The sequence below is a fragment of the Phalacrocorax carbo genome, chromosome 8, assembly GCF_963921805.1.
Source record: "Phalacrocorax carbo chromosome 8, bPhaCar2.1, whole genome shotgun sequence".
NCBI classification, from domain to species: Eukaryota; Metazoa; Chordata; class Aves; order Suliformes; family Phalacrocoracidae; genus Phalacrocorax; species Phalacrocorax carbo.
In genome coordinates this window covers 26350300-26372010 of record NC_087520.1, presented here as the reverse complement: position 1 = coordinate 26372010, position 21711 = coordinate 26350300, and the positions used below count along the sequence as shown (strand labels likewise).

The following is a 21711-nucleotide window of genomic DNA, read 5'->3' as shown; positions in this document are numbered from 1 at the left end:
GGGATTATTTTCTGAAGGGCTCGGGTCACAGACAGCATTTGTTCTCATTGCCACAGCTCCGAGTGGTGCTGGGAGAACAGGTACAACAGCTGCAGATCCAGGGACTGGCGTGGGAGGGAAGCCGAAGAGGAGGGGCATGAGGAAGCTGAGCTGCAGCCGCTTTGCCTCTGCTCCAAGTTCCCAGGGCAGGTTCATCCTCAGCCCCTCTGGGACAGACTTTTCCTCATCCACAAGAGCTTCTCTAGCACCAACTGCCAAACCTGCAGTTACCCCTTGGATGAGAAATTTCCTCAACACTCTTTTTTACCAGTTCCTGTAATAACCTGCACCAGAGACAGACAGAGCTGGGAATAATCATCTGAAGTTGCTCCCCAAAGGAAAGACACAGCATTGGAAAACCCAAGCATTCAGCCATCACTAACAAACATAGACCTGCCCGATAGCAGCCAGGGCTACAGTGACTGCTCCCTGCCTTCCAAGCAGCCTGGGTCCGTGGAGGAGCAGGAAGACAACTTTGTGCTTTCTCTTGGAGCCAACAACAGCAAGTGCAGCCTTAAGACTAACCAAACATGCGCACTAAAATGCTGGTCAGGAGCAACCAGGGGTGGCCCAGAAGTGGTGATTGTACCAGTGCTTTTTGGGTTGGTTTTCCTCCTAGGAATAGTGGGAAACACATTGGTGTTGGTTGTTCTGGGTTATCTCCGGCCTGGGTGACGCCCATTGCGCAGCGCTACCAACATCTTCACCCTGAACTTGAGCATTGCAGACTTCTCCTTTCTGGTGTTCTGTGTCCCCTTCCAGGCCACCATCTGCTCCCTGCCAGAGTGGATGTTCGGTGCCTTCTTTTGCAAGTGGGTTCACTACTTGGCCATGGCAACAATGCTGGTCAGCATCTTTACTCTGGTGGCTATGCCTATGGACAGATACATTGCTGTGGTCCATGCCAAGCGTTCAGCTTGCATCCGCAGCAAGCGCAATGCTGTCCTTGGTGTGGGTGTCATTTGGCTGCTGTCTCTACTCATTGCCATCCCTGTAGCCCAGCACAAGGCCCTTGTGAGTGGTCATCAGCAAGCACCCAACAGCTCCTTCTGCTGGGAGCACTGGGCAGATGGTTCAACAGCCAAGCAGGTGTACAAGATAACCATCCTGCTGGTGGGATACCTCTTGCCCCTAGTGCTCATCACCTGCTGCTATGCCAAGGCAGGTGAGAGGGATGTGAGTAATGTTTAAATGAAGGGAAAGATCACTCCCAGACTCCTGGTGGCTTGGATTTGTAGACTCAAGCTACACAGCCAACAAATAATAGATCCAATCATTTTCATATTCTCTCCTGATATAGAACAGTTCTCTGAGGCAGAGGGAGGGAAGGAAAACAGAGAATAAAATTACACCAGCTCACAAAAAGGATTACAATCGCTAAGGTGACACCCAGCCTGACACTCAAATCCCCTAAAGAGTCCTGCTGTTTTTCCTATTTTTCAGTTTGTTCTCTCTTGATAAATGTTTGCTCCTGGCAAGAGGAAAAAACCATGGAGGGAAAAACTATGCAGAGGATGTACAGAAACACTACTAAAGGCATCACTCTTTCTTTCCTTTTTTTTTTTTTTTTTTTTTTGACACAAAGCTCAGAGGCTTGCAAAGTCTTGCAAAGACTTGCAAAAAGAGATCTTAGAATCAGAGTTTTATTCAGTAAGAAATGTCTTCCTTTCGTGTGGACTGCTATTGCTTCCATTTTTTGTTTTATCCTTACTGATCTTTAGCACATTTGAGACTGATGGTAAGTCTATGATTTGTGCTAGCATGCAGAATAAGTTCTCTGTGAATTTTGAATTAATACCATATTGTGCAGGGACTGGACTTCCTTGTCACTAGTCAGTTGCAGGTCTACCCTCTTGGGGAAAAAAAAAGTTTCCTGGAATTTAAATTCATGTCTTTTTAATAAAAAAAATACATTAATTCCAATACTAATCTGTTCTACCATCATCAGTGCTAAGGATAGGACAATGCACTTATGTTTAAGCTAAAAACCTCTAAACCCCAGACTTTGCTTGTCACAAGAGGAAAAAGTCACCAGAGCTTTTAACTCCTGTCACTGTAGCTCCAGCTGTTTGTACCCTCACTGCCCTAGGTGAGACAGCAGCAACTGGAAGGTGAGCTGTGTTTAATAGAGGCTTTTTTTTTTTTGTTCATTAATTGCTTTAGAAAATTCAGTCTGTTAGCACCAAAGGCCAAAGTATAAACATTACCAGGTTACTGCCGTGTTGTAATCTGGTTTCAAAAGTTTGAACTAGGTTTTGTTAACTGAGAATTTCCCTACAGTGGTCTAACATTTCCTATGACTCTCCCTCTGAAAGGAGAACCCACTCCAACTGCCCCATTTGTTAGTGCTGCATTCAGGAGCAGCAGGACAGTGACACCAGTACAGTGACACCAGTACTGTCAGCCTGCTCTCCACCTTTGTATATAAACAAAATAGAGAAAAAAATGTAGATGATCTCAGGCATAATCTAAAATTCAAAATCCATGGAAAGACTCTTGTGGATTTCAGCACAGTGCCAGCTGATCTCTTAATATGTACTGAACTACAGCTTCTGTAAGCATAGCAGTTTTAATGCTTTTTCCAAACCTTGTTTCTTGAAGGAGAAAGAACTGTGGAGGGCTTACAATTAAAAGCCTCAAAGTATCAAATTCAACTTTCATTGAAGTCATGCTAAAACAATTCTTTTAATTTTTGGTGCTTGTATGACAAGTTGAAATACTAATATACACAATTCAATTTCCCACTCAATATGTTGCTCCTTTTCCCCCCCTCAAGGTTTTGTATCATCTCCATACAAAAGTAAAGAACATTTCCAAGAAGTCAAAGAGATCAAAGAAGAAGGTAAATATCTTTGGTTTAATCTGTATGCTGGCTATAATATAATAGATAAGTCAGGTGTCTAAAATAGCCAATAGCCTTTTCAAGCTCCATCTGCATAATGAAGTGTCTTTCAGTACTAGTCTTTCAGCTTAGGTTCAGAATTCATGTTGGTGGTTTGTTATATCTTTATAGACACAGTATATAATGATGCCATTATTGAAATGTTATATTGATCTGTGTATACAGGCCTGCTGGACTGCCTTTTAATTTATTGTGCTATAATAGAATCCCACAAATACTATCTTTTTAGATTGGCAGACAGTAAGATACTCAGACTGTAAAAATATCTAGGTGTTTTGAGTATACCTCAGCAAGCTAAAAGGAAAATACATTAAGAACTTTGAAACTGAAGTACTTCAGTTTTGCTGCAGTTTGCATTTAAGATTTCTCTTCTTAAATGTTTGCATCTAAGTAGGCGGTGGATTCAGACCCTGCTTTGATCCCTTTGCAAGCCAAAGAACAGAGTTATCCCTGGCTCAAGCTATATGAAATAAGCAGAATTGCAAGTACTTACTGAGAAAAACATTAAGGATAGAATTTTTTTTTCTGTCCAAGAATCTTAAGGGTTTTAAATAAAAAAATATTATCTTTCAGTTGTATCTTCCACAATATAGAGCTACAGTTTTAATGGCCTGGTCTGTGCCCCTTCTAGTTGATTTAGAGCTATTACAGAGATTTTGCCAGTCCTTTATGCCTATGATTCCTAACCACATTTAACTATAGACTATATTTATTTCTACTGGTTCATTACATTCACTAACATACAAGTATATTACCAACAAAACTGAGTGTGAATATCAGTCCATAATTGGTCTTGCACCTACGCTGCCTGTAAGGATAGAACTCAACTGGTATTTGCAATATTACCTCATATTACAAGACAACTACAGAAGTTATAATACACCACACACAATATTTCTTCGATGGAAGCTACTTTCCCTTTCCCCTTAGAGTATTTTTGATCATGTTTTCTGTGTTCAGTTGCTGAGTTCAAAAAGCAAGCATAAAGCCTCACAAAGGGTGGCATCCCAGATTTTTGAAAAAGGAAAAAACAACAGTTTCAGTCTCGTGTTCCCTCCCTTGCTGCTGTTGACCTCCATAACCGAAGTCTGGCCTCACAGCAGGTAACAAAGCAAGTCCAGCGCAGAGCTACCAAGATGATCAGGGGACTGGAGCATCTCCCATATGAGGAAAGGCTGAGAGACCTGGGTTTGTTTAGCCCAGAGAAGAGAAGACTGAGGGGGGATCTTATCAATGCTATAGATATCTAAAGGGTGGGTGTCAAGAGGATGGGACTGGACTCTTATCAGTGGTGCCCAATAACAGGCCAAGGGGCAATGGGCACAAACTGGAACACAGAAAGTTCCACCTGAGTATGATGAAAAATTTCTGTACTGTGAGGGTGACAGAGCAGTGGAACAGGCTGCCCAGAGAGGTTGTGGAGTCTCCTTCTCTGGAAATATTTCAAATGCACCTGGATGTGGTCCTGTGCCCCCTGCTCAGACCAACTGAGCCATTTAGATCCAGCAAACTAATACTACACTTTTCTATTGTTTAGCTACAATAGAAAGGTGAACCATGCTTACCTGGTGGGAAAACAGCATCTCTTGTTCTCTAGTCCCTTCCTAATAATACCTAAAATTTGATATGCCTTATTTTATTACTTTTTTTAAGTTTCCCCTCTTCCAGCCACTACTTGAGAACCAAACTGTCCACAGAACTATCACGAGCCCAAAATCTTGCTCCAAAATTGTAATGGTCTCTCTCTGTGAAGCTCATTTTTTTCTTCCTCAGCTCATATATTCACCACCTTACATTTACCTACATGCAAATTAGCTGTTCATTGCTCCCAGAGCAAAGTAAACACAAATGCATACAGAGTTGATTTGGGACACTCTGTGGAGCGCTGCATTTTGAAGGCCATAGAACAGCTTGAGGTAAAACATCCAGACTCCTTCAAGGTAGATGGGTATTCCTGAACATCTTGGCCAAGAGAGGCAAACAAAAGTTACACTGTAACTGCTTTCTGATATACTGAACTATTTCTTTGGCTTCCGTTCACACAAATGAAAGGTTTTCATATAGACTTTCAAGACCTTGGCACTTGAACAACAGTAAGCACAGCAAAGGAGCATGGGAGACCTTGGGATCCATCCAGAAAAAAATTATTAATCAGAAGTGAAATCCTGCTAGTTGTTTTGCTAACAAGAGCCTAGGGCAGCAGGAATAGAGATCATCATTACCAATTAGTGCATAATAGGAATATCATAATGCTCATAGGCATTAATGAATACGAAGTGAGTCAGTATTAAGGGCATCAACAGAGGAGATCAGCAACTTAATCACAGAATGAGAGATGTGCAGATGATAAGCAGTTAGAACACTGCAAGCAAGTTGCTGGGAAATAAAGTCCACCTCTTAGCACGCAATGCAAGTTACCAAAATGAACTGATAGCAACTGAAAATCTGTTTGCTTCAATCCCCCCTCTTCTTCATGACGGCCAACTGATATCTCTGATTGCAAGCAAGAACACAAGGAACAATGAGAAAGAACACTTCCAGAGTGGATTTCAGACCACTGAAGAGTATATTACACTGAAGTGTAATTAAAAAAAAACAGAGGGCAGTGAGAAGTGCTTCAGAAGTAATGAATTTGCTCTGAAGCAGAGGAAGCTGCTATCCAACATTTAAGTTACTTAAGAATAGGCATGGCCTTTTTTGAATCAGCTTTTTGAAATATTGTGTCTTTATCACTAAGCTATAAAGACGTTTCTGGAGATCAAATTGTGCTTTGCGGCCTCTCGGTTAGAACTTTACAGGTAGAAAGGAAAAGGATATTTGCAAATGCATCAGAGAGTCAGATCTGTGAAAAAAGGAGAGAACAACCTGGCACCAGGAGAGAATAAACTGACAGTTTTCACTTTGTACCTTGGCTTAAAGAGGGACTTGGAGCAAAGGAATGTTCTGTCTTTGGGATTCAGGACAAACTGATTTCTGTCTTCAGAAAACAGAGGATGTCAAAATTTAAAGCCATTATCTTCCTCAGGAGTTGGTAAGTACCTCCAGCAGTACAGTGGCAGATTGTGCTAAGCCACATGTCATTCCTGGGCACCGACACAGTGTACCTGCAGTATCTAAAAGCAAAAGCTTAAGGCACCATGGGCACTACTTTTCTGCCAAGCCTTCATTACAGTGAAAGTACAATATATAGCCAAGTCTGAAATTCTGTAGCTTACCCAAATCAGGTCTGGGGTAATCAAAACATGCACCAATTGCCTCTCAAACTTTAGGGAAAAGGAGATGCATGTTAGAGATGAGCACAACAGCAGATAAGACTTTACCAGTAAATCATATAATCAGATACACTTTATATTAGAAGTCAATAGAAAAGTCCCAGCCTACACACAAAGGGTGAGGAATTATTGTATGGTGTGAAGAAGCAGCACTAGATAGAATAAGTCTGTCTTTGAAGTCACAGCATAACATTATTAATTGAAATTGGTTTTGGAGGGTAAGGGGAAGGAAGACCCAAAGTCCCAAACAAGTTCATTATATCCCCTATCCTCTCACAAACCAATAATAAAGGAAGGGTCAGATGTTATTTGCTGGTAAGACAGTGTGGGAGAACAGGCATAGGCTTCTTTATGCTTCTTCCTTCAGAATCATGGAAGAAAAATAGAAAAAAAATTCCACCATATTCAGAAAACAGCAGTTGTCTCACTAATGAAGCCCAGTTTTTCTGCAAGCTGGTGAGAATGTACTGTTTTATAAAAACCTCATTGAATGTTCTTTCCCATTTCTGGGCGGCCGAGGTACATAGTACAAATAGATGATCTGATGAGCTCTGAAAAAAATGTCCAGGTAGCTGTCTCAAACTATGACTAGATCAGGAAAGTGGCAAGCTCTCTACCTTTAGACTGCTCTGTCCACTCTATATTTTAATCTCAGGAATGTGTATTAATCTAACATATCAGGTAGTTCTGCCAAAAATAGGTAAGTGCATGGAATATTCAAAGCATTTGACTCATTACAGGGCAATCTTAATCTTGCCCTTGGCAAGTTGCCTGACAAGTTGAGGCACCCTCATTAAAAGTTTATCAAGGACAACAGCTCAAAACACAATTGAATGCTGAAGACTTCATAATCCTCCAGAATGAGGCATCTCCCCCAAAAAGGGTTTTTAAATACATTTCCCCTTGCTTTTTGAAGGACAGGGGAAGGCTAAAAGCAAGAAATAGCTTGTCCAGGGCTGGGGGTGGGTGTGTGGGTGTGTGATATTGAAGAAAAAACAGACAAAGAAAAGCAGGAAAGCATAAATGAGAACCAGATCACCTATAAAGATAACAAAAGAATAAGCAAGTAACTTCTAGACAATCTATGCATGGCAGAAACAATAATGGGAGGGGGGAATAAGAAGTTTGTTTATTTAGCAAACAAAAATATTTATGACTCTCCTAGTCTCTATTTCTCACCATGCTACTGATTCACTGTATAGCTTAAGCACAGTTACTTTGTCTGTACAACAAATAATGCACTAAGTTATTTTGTGGAGCTGCTTGAAAGACTTCTACGAGTGTTAAGATAATCCAGTAGCAGCTATTGTACATGTCTATTATGGGCCCAGTGAACCTTCAGAGATGAACCAGAAGGCTAGCATTAAGCAGGAACAGCTAGACCAACAGTAATCCATTAACTGTGAAAATTACCACAGCCCACTGAACAAACTTAAACAGTACAGAAGCTATTTGGATCAGTCGTCCGCAGCTGGTCACAGTCTACATTAACTTCAGTTTTAGCTACAACAAAGTTACCACATTAAAAGCCAAACATTATGTTTTGTTTCGGTTTCCTCCATCTTAACTAGATATTCCCTAACTTGAAAAAACAGACACAAGCTCTGTTTCCAAAACATGTGTCCTGAGTCATGAATTATGTATGTTATCACTCTAGTATTGTCTATGCTCTCCAGCTGCAAAAAATCCCAAATAGCTGGACCTCAAAAACAGCTTTGTGCTCATTCATAGCAACTGCAAACCAATTTTTTAATACTCATCCCTATGTTAAATGCACAGTTAGTTATTTCACAATTAAAACAAAAAAGAATCTAAGTATATATCCCTATTCAAAAGAATATTTTGGTGCTTGTAGCCCCTAATTTAAGCAGAAGGATGCTATGAAAGATTGCCTCAGTAACATGCTAGAGGGTGAAAAAGTAGCACCATTATTGCTGGCGAAAACTAAGGATGGACCTGTTAATTAATAATGTCTTCAGTACCCATCATATCATATCACCATAGGCCAGCTAGACCCCACAAGACCATTATGTCTGTGCCTTTCAGTTCCATCAACTCTAATCATACCAGTATATTTTTAAGGACAGCGCCTGGTTCCCAGTGTGGCCAGTTTGAGGACTTCTGGGAGCTGAGGTTGTTCACTCACATGGCAGTATGCTGTGTCGCCTTATGTCAGATGGCATTCTAGCAGGCGAAACAAGGAAGCACCTGAAGTATGCCAGGTACAGGATGAACCCACAGGTTATAGCCTTTCAAAATTAATACAAACTTACTTGAGACACCTATTTGACAGAAATCCCTTCTGTTTTTTACTTGTATTGTTTCTCTTATGTTTTCTCTTATCTGCACAGAAATCGTGATCTGATGCAATAACGTTTTCCTAGAGACGTTAACAGATTTAACTGGCTTGTAATGTAGGTAAGACAAATGAAGGTGATACGTTTGCCTCACATCTAAACACGTTTTTCCACTTCAATAATCATCTGTTTTTATTGCAGGAAATCATAGCTTCAGACCCTAGGTAAACAGAGCAAAGATGGTGCCTGTCCAACACAGAAAAAACTCCTCTTTATTCCGCAGTTGATTTTTCTTCAGGGTTAAACAAGTAGAAGAAAAATCAGTTGCCATGTAAAGCACCTTTTAGCCTTCCCCCACATTACTACTGTCACAGCAAGCAGAATATACTTTAAACATCTCAGTGTGATTCACTCAGATATAAGATCAGATTAAATGTTACAAACAATAATTAGAATTCTAATGTGCTCTCATGTTCTGCAGGTTTTAATACTGTTGCTTAGGAAGGTCAGCATAATAAGAAGGTCCTGATTCAACTCCAATTTTCTAGATAAAGTAAGCCTTAGCCAGATTATTGAAGAACTACGTCTGAACACATAAGTGTAACATCTTCCTAAAGCCGCAAGCAGCTTTTCAAGTATTTTGACATTAAAAAAAAAATCAAAAGAAAATGTTTTTAAAGTTCTAAATAATCTTAGGAAACTTCAAGAGCATTATAGGGCAGTTGCTTAAGTGAAGCAGAATAACCTGGAAGACAAGCAGATTTCCTGCAGTTTTACCCTGTATCTCCAACCCCTTTGAACAATCCAGGTTATAAACATAAGACTTATTTCTTCCACTGTTGTCATGTATGTGACTGCAATCAGTTGTTACAGTTCCAGATGTTATGCACCAAGATCTAATCACCTTATTGTCTTTCTTCTATGAAATAATGTCATTCTGCTCTTCCCTGGAGCATGCTGTCATTTCTCCATGCTGTCACTGTCTCCAGAACATGATCTTGGTAGTTAGTCTGTAATACAGAAGCTTTCTGTTAGTCAGTATACATTCACAAACACAATACCTAACTCGTTGTTGATACAGGAAGACAGAAAAAGCCATCACTACAGTAAACTCTAGACAAATGAAACTTTATTCAGTATTTGGAGAGCCACTGACAAGGGAAAGACTGCAAACACTCTGAGGAGTATTTTGATGTACCACTACTGTCTTTTAGGGCACCAGAGAATCCGTCTAAGAGACAATTCCTTAGGAAACCTTGCTTCATTAGTTCTGATACTCATAATTTCCTTATTTTCCTCACATTACATTTCCAACAAGGCCAACCAGCTGCCTCAGGAAAGACACACTCTATGAAGCAGGTTGTAACTTGATATTTATGCTAAGACAGTGAAGTGCTACAGCTTTGAAAAAGATCAGATTCAAATTATATGACACTTGGAGATGGAGTCAGCCTGAAACTGCTTAGGCAAAGCAGGCAAGAAATATTAAAATTTCTTACTAGAGTTTCTTACATACAATTTACCTCACTGAAATGAATCTGGGTGTCTACAGTCCAAGGACGCTATTTCTCCACAGTTCAGAGGACCTCATACAACATAAGATGCATATTAATAAACAGAAACAGGATCTTCTGTAAATTATAACACTAGATTGTCCCCAGATTTCTGTTTAAGGATCTACCCTACTCCTATACACTCCTATAAGCTTCTGCATGTGGACATATAAATTGCCTGATTTGAAGCTAAATGAACTACAGATGAGAGGCAAGTAGTCCATGCAAAGAATGGGTCCAAAATATAAAAGTTTCCAGCCTCCAAGTGGATCACTCTTCCACTGTATTTCTATTAAGTTAAAAGCTTTCTATTGTATTAAATAATTCTACCGTAGCTGGTAAATTCCCCGAAGAGCCCCTTAAGTGTGCAATGTGAACAGAGTACATACGTATCATTTCTAGGATAAGGTTATATAGTCTTACCCTTAAGTGATTATCTGTGCAAGTTTTCTGATTGTTTAGTTTTTACTCTCAGTATACTAAGAGTAGCTCCAGTGCCTTATTTCCTCTGAAACCAATTATTTAAATGAAAAGATCATAGCATAGTATCTAACAGCTTACTCTTTCTACATACAAGTTTTAGCACAGGCTAAAGTGGATAGCATAGGAAAAACAACCACTAAAAGAAAAGGTTGTGATAAATCACTGCAACAGCAATCAGAGCTAAAAATTCTCTTTTTGTGTAATTGATTATTTACCATGGATACAAACTAGCAGCTAGATATGAAATAACCTCAGCCTCACTTTAATTCTTTTGGTTTAAAGCAGAAAAGAACAATGGCACGATACTCAAAAGCAATCTGGTACTCACTGTTTCCTGTGAGTCAACACACTTCTTTCCTTTAACAGGAAACATTTTTTGGTGGGTTGGGGTGGCTTTTTTATTGTTTTTACAACCAGTTCAGAGACTGGGCATGTTGCTACAGCATGCAGAAATGAGCAGAAGACACTTAAAGGATTTTTTTTTTTATTTAATAGAACATGAAGCAGCAACATCCCCTTTCTCAGTAAAAGGTAATCATACAATGAGAAATTAAGACCTTGAAAAAGCCTCAAGCCTCTTGTTCCCACCAAACTTTAGAGGTATCTGGCCTAGAATTTGGCAAATGAACCACTACATCACAAGAAAAATATAATTTGTCCTTTAGTCTTTATACATGTATCTATAATTGGTCAAATATAATCAAAGTTAGGAAAATACTTGCTTTTTTTTCCTGCCACAGTGGGAATTTTTAAGTTTTAATAATTAATGTTTAGCCGCTGGTGGTGGGAAGCAATGAAATGCAACAAAGCTGCACATCACAGAGGCATACTTTCATTCTGATTTGAATTTCAGTAAAAGTCTCAACAAAATTAAAGAAGATGAACTGATGAAATCATACTTCAGTCTTCTCCAAAGGCATTTCATTACTCACTCACTAGGTTCCTTTTGGAAAGCCATGAGTTGTGATGCCTATGGAAATGGCTACTGCAGGTTCCAGAAGAGCCCACAAAGTTAACCTGATCACCTGGTTCTGAAACTCAATCCTCCATTCTTTTAGTCTAGCTTACATGCAGAAGCTCATTCGCTCTGCCTTAATGACTTCAAGCGTAGTCCCTACCAGGCCTTTTATTACTGCCTGGCAATGTGAATCAACCTCCTTTAGGTGGAGGCTTATTAATAGAGGAGTCCATGCCTGGGAGACCTGTCCTTTTCCGGGCTGCAGTCTCTATTTTTCGCACCAGGTCCACATCCCACCGATGGGTGACAAAACTAACCACGGCTCCAGGTGCCTTGCTTCCAACCCGTCCAACTCGCCCCACACGGTGCAGGTAGTCCTGCAGGGTGTCTGGGAAGTCATAGTTGACCACTAGCTGCACACCGCTGGTGTCCAGCCCCCGCGAGGCAAGGTCAGTGCAGACAAGGATAGACACGTCGCCCTTCTGGAAGGAGGCAAAGATACCAGCTCTAGCATCTGCTGACATCTGTCCCTGCAACCTCAGGTGCTTGATTTTGTGGTCATCCAGGATATAGCCCAGCCAGTTGACGGTCCTGGCGCTGTTGCAGAAGATGAGAACAGCCCTGCCGGACATCGGGCGCTCCTTGAGTAGCTGCAGGAGTTCGGGCAGCTTGTCTCGGCCTTTGAGGCGGAGAAACTTCTGCTGGACGTGTGGCGGCAGGCAGTGCAGGCTCTGGGTGGTGAGGGTGACAAACCGGCCCACGTCAGTAAACTTCCCCAGCGTCTGGCTCAGCCCCGCGGGGAAGGTGGCTCCGACCACCACCACCTGGGTCCTCGACTCCCCGGGGCCGGCCGGCCCGGGAGCACCAGCGGCCAGGGGAGCGTGTGCCAGGATCTCCTCCAGCGGCTCCGTGAAGGAGCCGTCCATCAGGGCGTCCGCCTCATCCAGCACCATCCAGCGCAGCCGCCCCAGGGCGAGGAAGCGCCGCCGCACCGCTTCCCGCAGCGCCCCGGGGGTGCCCAACACCACGGCGGCACCCGGCTCCGGTGCCCGCAGCTGCCTCCGCAGCCCGCCCGCCGCGCCGCCGCCCGTCAGCCCCCGCACCTGCAGCCCCGCCGGCCGGCACAGCGCTGCCGCTACCGCGCCGACCTGCGCCGCCAGCTCCCGCGACGGCAGCACCACTAACCCGCGGGGCGACGCCAGCCCCGCCGCCGCCTCCGCCGCCGGCCCCTCGGGGCGGGGGAGCAGCCTGTCCAGCAGCGGCAGCAGGTAGGCCAGCGTCTTACCGCTGCCGGTCTCGGCGGCGCAGAGGGCGCTGCGGCCGCGGCGCAGCGCGGGGATGGCAAGGCGCTGCACCCCCGTGGGGCGGCCAATGGAGAGGCCCTCCAGCCCGGCCAGTAGCGCCGGCTGCAGCCCCATCTCGGCGAAGGACGGACCCTGCCCCCCGTCCGCCGGCGGCGCTTGCAGAGCGGGAGCCGCCTCCTGCGAGGGCTCCAGCTGAAAATAGTCCCCGCACGCCTTCCTGTGCTTCCAGCCCGCCGACACCAGCTGCGGCCGCTCCCAGCGCCCCACCGTCTGCCAGCGGGGCTGGCTCAGCTCCGGCCGCCGGCTCCGCAGCAGCAGCTTCCCGCGTCGCGCCGCCGCCGCCGCCGCCTCCTCTCCCTGCCCGCGCCGCCGGCGCTGCACGCCCCGCTGCAGGCGAAGCCGCAGGGCCCAGGGGACGCGCACCACGCTCCCGGGGGGCTGCGCGCCCGCCGCCGCCGCCCCGCTGGCCGCCAGCCGCCGCGGCAGCAGTTGGAGACCTGCCGCGACCCCGCTCCGGCTCAGCGCCATGGCTGCCTCTCACGTGGAGGCGGCGGCGCTGCCTGATGACGCCATCAAGAGACACTTCCCCCGGCCCCTCCCAGCTCCCTCCACTCACTCCGGCGCCGCGGCGGAGCCACGCGAGGAGGTGAAGTGCTGCGCTTGGGCGGTGTGCGGGGCCGGTACCTCTGCGGTGGTGATCCCCTCCACCTTCGCTTTTTCGGCTGACGGCTGCGAGCCGACCCCCGTACTGCGGGAGCAGACATGGCCCGCAGGGGCTCCGGAGGGGCCAGCCCCGCGTCCCTCGCTGTGGGGAGGGAGCCCGTCCGGCAGGGAGCGTGCCCCGGGCCGCCGCTGAGCTCTCTCGGGGCTCCGGCTAACCGGCGGCAGGGCCGCGGGAGCTGAGTTAACAGCGGTGGGGCAGCCGGCCTGCCAGCCACGGAGGGAAGGAACCCTGTCAGGTTTGACAGGGGCACGCACTCCCCCCATCCCACCTTCTCGCCAAAGGAAAGTTCTGGGCGTTTACGAGTATGAAATGATATTCCATGGCTATCCCCCTTGATTTTCTTTTTCAGGTAGTACCGCAATAGGAATGACGGTGAACACACCTCTCTGTTTTAGAGGAAAGAAGATCCTGGCTCCGATGGTGCGAGTGGGAACGTTGCCAATGCGTCTCCTTGCCCTGGACTATGGTGCTGACATCGTGTACTGTGAGGTATGAAGGATGTGCAGATGAGGCAGACTTACCTGATGACATTGTTATTGAGAGAAGTACAAATAGACCTTGTTTATTAAGGACTTTTTCCTTTTACATATACTTTTTCATTAGAAAAATGGGGAAAGAAGAATCTCTAAGGCTTAAGGCATTTCGCTTTGAGCAGTTCTCAAGTTATGGCAAACTGGTATTTTAAGACTGTTCAATAATTTCAATTCATCTAGACAAAACACTCACCATAACAATTTCCTCACATTCTACTGTGTTTTGGTTTTTGCTGGTATTTTCTTTGTTTGGGTTTTATTTTTGTTTGGTTGTATTTTTTGAGTAGAGTCATAACATTGAAGGAAGTCTTAGACTGACGTACCCTTTCACCCGGTTAGTTCTGCTGTGCTGACCCGGATTATAGAATCACTAAGGTTGAAAAAGACTTGTAGAATCATCAAGTCCAGCTGTCAACCCAACACCACCATGCCATGCCTCCTATACCATGTCCCAAAGTGCCATGTCTGCACTTTTTTTGAACACCTCCAGGGATGGTGACTCCACCATCTCCCTGGGCTGCCTGTTCCAACACCTGACCACTCTTTCAGTAAAGACATTTTTTCCTAATATCCAATCTAAACCTCCCCTGACACAGCTTGAGGCCATTTTCTCTTGTCCTATCACTAGTGACTTGGGAGAAATGACCAACACCCACCTCACTACAGCCTCCTTTCAGGTAGTTGTAGAGAGCAATAAGGTCTCCCCTCAGCCTCCTCTTCTCCAGGCTAAACAACCCCAGCTCCCTCAGCTGCTCCTCACGAGACCTGTGCTCTAGACTGTTCACCAGCTTCGTTGCCCTTCTCTGGACATGTTCCAGCAGCTTGATGTCCCTCTTGCAGTGAGGGACCCAAAACTGAACGCAGTATTTGTGGTGCAGGCTCACCAGCGCCCAGTACAGGGGTACAATCACTGCCCTGCTCCTGCTGGCCACGCTATTCCTGATCCATGTATAACTGTCACAGTGCTGCTGTCCTTGTTGCCTGACCTTTTCTTAAAGCTGACTGAAGTTGAGACTTCAGTTTGCTGCAGATATTATTGGTAGGACTGCTCTGTAACTTAAGGTACTTAGTCTTTACTGTCCTTGTTGCAGTACGTCAATGTTCCCATTTTCCCTTTCAGCACTATTATTAGCTCTTCTCAAATGTAGGCACTGGTACAAGTTACATGACTCAGCCCAGATTTAAAAAAAACAAAACAAACCAACAACAAAAACCAAACACTAAGGAGTTAAACATAATGTAAATGTGGCTTAAATACTGGCTTTCCTGGAGATTGTTTAATCTGTACCAATAGAACAGGCTGAAACGAACTGTCAGAATCAGTCATTTACAGTGTTCTTCAGGAATCTTCACAGCAGTTCTTTTGTGAGTTAGCTCACTGCCCTTTTTGGATGAGATAAAAAGGAAAGATTTGTTCTGAGAGAGACAATATGCTGTTTTACCTTGGCCACAGCTCACCTTTTGTCTCTAGTTTATAGAATTACAAATGATATTTAATTAGTTAGATCAGCTCCATGTGAAAGAGTAGTTACTGATGGATGGTTCAGAAGAAATCTCAAAATTCAGTAGTTACTGCTGTCATAAAATTGGGAGTAAAAAGGTGTTTTTCTTTGACAAAGAGTTATTAACAGTTTCCTAGTTTATGAATTATGATCTCTCTGCTTTACATGGGATTAGGTGAGACTATATATTTTTTTCATTCTCTAGGAGGCTAGCTGTAGATAATGCATAAAGACAATACAAGCATAGAGTTACAAAATCTAGATGTCTTAAACACTAGAAGTGAGTTAGGCTTCAGACAGCCTTTGTACTTTTCACTATTCCTTATGCTTTTTAGGAGCAGCAAAGAACTCTGTTACTGAGCAGCTACTAGATTTCTCTAACCACAGATTTGGCAAGGCCATTGTACAGGAAATTAGTGGAAGATAGTAACATTGTCTTTTTTTCTTCCTTCCATGTTGCTGTTTACTGATGGGAGAGTTAAGATGCCTTTGACAGAGATTAGTGTTTGCAGTTAGGTATCTGTCTTAATAGATTATATTAGAGAAACTATGCTTTGTAGGTTTTCTGAAGAGCTGAGAAGATAGTATAAAATAAAACAGTTGTTTTAGGCAGTTGTACTGCAGTTGTTTAGCAACAGAACAGCATGAATAACTGCGTTTTGTAACTTCATTTTCTAATTTACCCTTTTGGTTTCAAATTCTTTCCCCCCAGTTTTCTCAAATTTTTGGAACTCCAAGCTGTTTCAGAACTTAAAATGAGCAATATCTGACGAGGTGCAGTGGTTGAAGACTTAAATTAAAAGCACTGCTCATAAGACCTGTGGTATAACGCAAGCAGATTGAGATTAGCCTAATTTACTGCTTATTTATCCCTTACTGGTAAATCAGAGGTTCGTAAACCTTTTCTTATGTGATTAAAAAACAGCCTATAGTAGACTAAACTTCATCAGGTAACTAAAAATGTAGTGTGGTGGTGGATTTTCATCTCAATTTATATAACAGCTGGATTAACAGCTGCATATTTATTTCAGAAGCTAACATGTTAATATTGGCTCAAGCTGTAGCCCTTTGTCAATTAAAGGCAGTCAGTTTGTCTTAAAGCTCATCTATAATCAGGTTGATGAGATGCATAAGAGAAAAGAGCTCAAATGGTGTCCTTAATAAACTGTACTGCGTAATTCTGCCGTTAAGCTAACACACGTAGATTGAAGTTCTTCTAAAAGAAAGCCACAATTTCCAGAAGAATGGTGACTGTATATTAGGTTCTCCATTAAAGGTCAACACAAAGCTTCATTTTGTCTTTTAACTAATGTAGAAAGCCATTAAAACCCAGGATTAAGGTAAAGAAGTCTTACAAGTAAATACTGCTGTTTTGTTCACCTATGTATTTGGCCAGTACAAATCTACATTGATTCTTGAGGTGGTCTGTTGTTAGAGCATTATGTTATCTTCCCCGTCCACTCCAGGTAGTTCATTCTGCTTTGTTTCCAGCTTGATGGATAGGTATTGGAAAAAAATGTTTTTTCTAGAACTATGTAAGCATATCATATTCTTATGTTCATATGTTCTGTTCATATTTTGAAGCTTCAGTTGAGAGTGTTGTAGAGTTAAGCTCTTGTTTTCATTTGCATTTTTTTCTCTATTTTGTACCTCTGCATAGTTATTCTTCAATCTTAATAAAACAGGCAGCTGTTGAGAGCTGGGTGGCTTAAACACTTCAACTCACTGACATTTTTATTCTTTCTTCTCAGGAGCTGATTGACATAAAGATGCTGCAGTGTAAGAGGGTTTTAAATGGCAAGTATAGCATTTATTTTGTTAATATTTGTAAGTGTTCTTTTTTTTCTAGTTAAGAGAAAAGGTAATTATTTGTCTGAAGTGATTTTATAGTGCTTACAATGAGGTATCAATACATATAATCTCTCTAAACAGTTTCTAGGGACTTAAAATAAGCTCTTGAAGCTCTGTCTTATACCTGTCTGCTGTTCTCCAGTTTCATAGTTTTAGTTTCCCTCCTTAAGGCATTTTAATAGTTCAGTCACTGTCCCTCAGGAAAACCACAAACATTTTAGAAGGAGATGGCTAATGTATTAGTAGCTGTCAGCTCGTTATTCTTCTTAGGGCACTAACAGAAGGCTTTCTCCACCATTGACTTAATTTATTGCAAGGATTCAATGAGTTTTCTGTTAAACTTTTTGACAGAGGTCAGGTTGCTGGATATGCAGGTATAGGCCTTCTGAAGTGAAAGACTCTATAATTCTAGCTCCTGGAATTATGTCTGTCTCTTTTTATTAAGAAAAATTAGCTCGGTGTTGGAAATTCGTTACTAATGTTTTGGCATTTTGCTTCTTGGCAGCAGGTGAAAGAAACTGGTAGCTGGGATAGACATGACATTAAAGTTCCAGTGCATTCTTTAAAATCTTAAAGGTTTTAGTTCTATGTGGATTAAAAAGACAAATAATAATACTGTGATTAACAGATAACCCTCCTCATTTCTATATGTACATACTGGCTTCATATACTATTATAATGAAGAATAAACAGTAAAAACTCTTGTTTTGTTTTGGGGCTTTTTGGTTTTGATACCTGATACCGGCTTCAAAAGAACATACGGCCCCTCTAATTGGAACAACCTAGCTAAGTTTTTACATACTTGGAATACTTTGTGAATAAGATGGTCTTAGAACTTGCTATATGGGATTAGCTAGAAGGGAGTCCGGAGACACTGTATCCTTGAGTAGAATAAATAAGGGAGAAGTGCTAGAATAAGCTAGTTCAGTATCCGTAAGAATTGTGTAACCAAGCCAAGAATGAACTGAGCATGCCCAGAGACCGAGTCCAACTAGCGGACAGAGTGAGGAAGACTATCAACGACCACCAGAGGACCCTGGAAGACCACCAGTGAACATGAATGCACGTGTATTAAGGACATTTGCCTATATTAATGAGTTCCAAGAATAGTATGACTATGATAATAATTTCCTAGAAATATAATGAATATGTATATTTTGATTGCATATAACCCCTTTAGTAGAGCAACTCAGCGCACACACTAGATAGAGCGACAGTGTGCCCGGCACCACAATAAAGAATTCCTGCTTTCTAGAACTACAAATTGAGTTTTAGAGGGTTCTTATATTTGCCAGCCCACGGTATCAGTTTGGGGTTGGTCCCTGTTAGGGACCAGAAGTCCACTACAAATAAATCTACTTTCCCCTCCTGCCCCTTCACAAAAATAGTACTGTTGTGTTCATTCTGGCTGATGAATCATTAGGCTTGTCTGCTGCTGATGCCTGCCCAAGAAACAGGCTGGGGAATGATTACTGAGTACGATGGGAGGGAAACAGTAATGCACAGGAAATGTACTGTAAGGACACATAGGAGGTAGGGTGCTGTTAGTTCTGCTGTTTGTTCATGGAAGACTTATTTGATAGCATTTCATTTGTACACAAGTTATATGGTCATATGACTTTATGATTACATTTGTATATAACTTTTGTCTGTTTTATCTGTTTCTCATTTCATATAGAAGTACTTGAGACGGTGGACTTCGTTGCACCTAATGAAAGAGTTGTTTTCAGAACTTGTGAAAGAGAGAGGCACTGTGTTGTCTTTCAAATGGTAAGAAACCAACCACAGGTACTCTTCTAATAACAGCATAGTTAAACAAGGTAGTGCTAGTGATCTAAGTCTAAAGCAGCTCTCTATTGCAGACTGCCAATTTCTTGATGCTTCAGTGAATGTAAAATTTCACACCAAACATGCCATGGAATTTCTAATCTGTTGTAGCAGTCAAGATGCTACACTAGAAGGTCTCTGTACAGCTGTTTTCGGAAGAGGTGATTAAGATTAATTCTGAGCTCTAGGACAGCAGCTTGTCTCTCTGATATATTTCCAAATGTATAGGTACTAAAAACAAATTATGCTGGTGTTTGGTCTGACGTTTAAGTCTTGCACTGTCCAGTGAACAGCCTCACTGTTAACTAAGAGGATTAGTAGTGTGTGCGTTAACATTGCACAAAGGGATTAAAGGCTGCTGGAGAGAAAAAGGTAGAGATTTGTTCTTTGAGACCACTATGTAGGACAAGAGATGATGGGTATTGGAGGGAGAACTGTGGACTGCATTAGATATTGAAAAACACCTTTTTCAGTGGTAATGGTAGTCCTGGAACAGGTTGCTTGTAGAGGCCATGGAATTGTTATTAGTGGAGCTTCTTAAGAACATGATAAATAAATGGCTAATGGTGAATGGGCTACAAACATTTGATACTGCTGTGGGTTAAGAGAGTGGACAGAGCCCTCCAGATCCCTTTTTGCATCACCTTTAGTCATTCAGTGGCTGACTTAGTACATGCTTTAGCTAAATGTTTTAGTTATCCATTGTGCCGTGAATGGGTCTCCATCACTTTGTACTAAATGTTTAGAGCAAATACAGTTATACATATGTGCCATTGAACACATTTTAAAACTAATTTGGTTATACTTTATAATTATAAATCCTCTTTTTTTTATCAACAGGGTTCAGCAGATGCTGAAAGAGCCCTGGCAGTAGCTAAGCTTGTGTAAGTCATCTTCTCTCACCCCCTTCCCACCGTGGGTTTGTTTGGGGTTTTTTTTTGTACAGAGGAATTATCATGGAAGACTATTTTTTATGATTGAGAGGATCAAGGTAGGCCTGATAGGACCTGGAAAAAGTCTGTAGGAGCTGCACAATGAAGTGTAGCATCTCAAAAGGCCAGTGGTATAATGGTGTAACTGCAACTTCTATTTAAAATATTTCTTGCTCAAAAGAGCAGCTGCATAAGTTCCGTACCGGGATTGATGGCTTTTTGCTAGTGCAGTAAGTGTGTCCTTGATCTCTCCAATATGAATTTTCCCTGGGTATTGCACAGCTGCAAATAAGACCAATATGCCTGAAAATGTCTTCTATTCTTTGTGGGTTCAAGGCCCCAGTGAAATACTGTGCAGAAATGAAAAGTGTGTCTCAACCCTTTTTAAAAGGTGTTTTTAAGCCTCTATTTTAAATAGATGGAAGTTTCAATAGGACTCACTTTAATGACAGTGGTGGATATACTTAATCTTATATAAACATATTTAAGATGAGTATTTGCAGCTTCTGCACAACACGGGTCATTGAAGCATGTGGACAGTGTAATCTTCAGACCGCTGTTAAAATAAATATGTAACTTACATAAGTGAGAAGCTAAAAATTCAGAAGTTCAAACAAAACTTGGCTTAAATGAGAATTTAAGGTTTTAATGAAGATGGAAAAAGTCTCCTGGCAAGATGTCTATTTCCTGATTCTTGTGCTAATATGCTGAAAAATATTTTAATTATTTCTTTCTCTTCTCTTTCAGAGAGAGTGATGTAGCTGGTATTGATATCAACATGGGATGCCCAAAAGAGTATTCTACTAAGGCAAGTGGATTTTGCTTACCCTTAAATAAGCATTTTCTTTCTTGTAGGTGTGGAGTGTGGAGTACCTGTTCTGCTTTTCTGGGCTGAACAAATTCAAGCAGTAAAAACTTCATCCAGATATACTTGATTATATTTTTGTAGTAAACAAGAGTCTAGAAGATGTCATGGCCCTAATACAGTAAAATAATATAGCCTATTAGAAACCTCATTTAAGAATAGGTTTGGTCATGTAATTATACATATCATATCCTTATGTGGGTAAGCATATATGAAGTTTGTAAGCTCAGGTTAGTGTGGACTTGTACGACTGAGCAAGTGGTGATTGTATTTTCTGTCAAGACAACGACTGAATATTGAGGAAAACATAGTGAGTTTGTTAATATGTATTATTGTACAAATTTAAAACTAAAGCTATTTAGAATTCTGAAAATTCTGACAGGCTGTGTTGTATCTTGCACTTAGAATTAAATTCTGTAAGGCAGGATAAAATAAAGTGGGTTGTAGTTTGGTTGGTTGGGGTTTTTTGTGGTGTTTTCCTGAGGTCACTAATTTGTTGGATGAGTGAAATGTTCTCTTAGCCTTAGAAAAAATAGGAATCACAATTTGTTATCTGAGCAAGTAAAAATTTGCAACTTAGCAATGCTGAGTTCAGTTATTGGTCAGTTTTAAGTGGGAGGAGGGTGGGTCAGTTATAGCTTGTTTTTTTAACATTTTTTAATGTAAGGT

The 21711-nt window shown here is 42.2% G+C and overlaps 3 protein-coding genes across 5 annotated transcripts in view; 2 read left to right on the top strand and 1 right to left on the bottom strand.

The window, feature by feature from the left end:
- Positions 1–354: 354 nt before the first annotated feature.
- LOC104046897 (galanin receptor type 1-like) lies at positions 355–11694 on the top strand (the record flags this gene model as incomplete). Its single annotated transcript, XM_009507132.2, is given in 3 exon segments — positions 355–1200; positions 2816–2881; positions 11605–11694. Coding segments are annotated over 3 exon segments (1002 nt in total), but the record flags the coding sequence as incomplete, so codon positions are not given.
- DDX28 (DEAD-box helicase 28) lies at positions 9622–13355 on the bottom strand. The gene has a single exon (XM_064459347.1). The coding sequence runs from the start codon at positions 13334–13336 to the stop codon at positions 11696–11698; it is 1641 nt and encodes a 546-aa protein (XP_064315417.1). The 5' UTR covers positions 13337–13355; the 3' UTR covers positions 9622–11695.
- Positions 13356–13373: 18 nt separating this feature from the next.
- Positions 13374–21711, top strand: part of DUS2 (dihydrouridine synthase 2) — a 53380-nt gene continuing 45042 nt past the window's right edge. For all 3 annotated transcript variants that reach the window (XR_010374235.1, XM_064459349.1, XM_064459348.1), the window contains exons 1-6: positions 13374–13454; positions 13882–14021; positions 17319–17364; positions 19097–19188; positions 20086–20129; positions 20925–20989. Coding sequence is in view for 2 of the 3 variants with exons in the window: in XM_064459349.1 (XP_064315419.1) it covers positions 13899–14021; positions 17319–17364; positions 19097–19188; positions 20086–20129; positions 20925–20989 (370 nt within the window). In the remaining variant the exon portion in view is untranslated. The remainder of the gene's footprint in view (positions 13455–13881; positions 14022–17318; positions 17365–19096; positions 19189–20085; positions 20130–20924; positions 20990–21711) is intronic.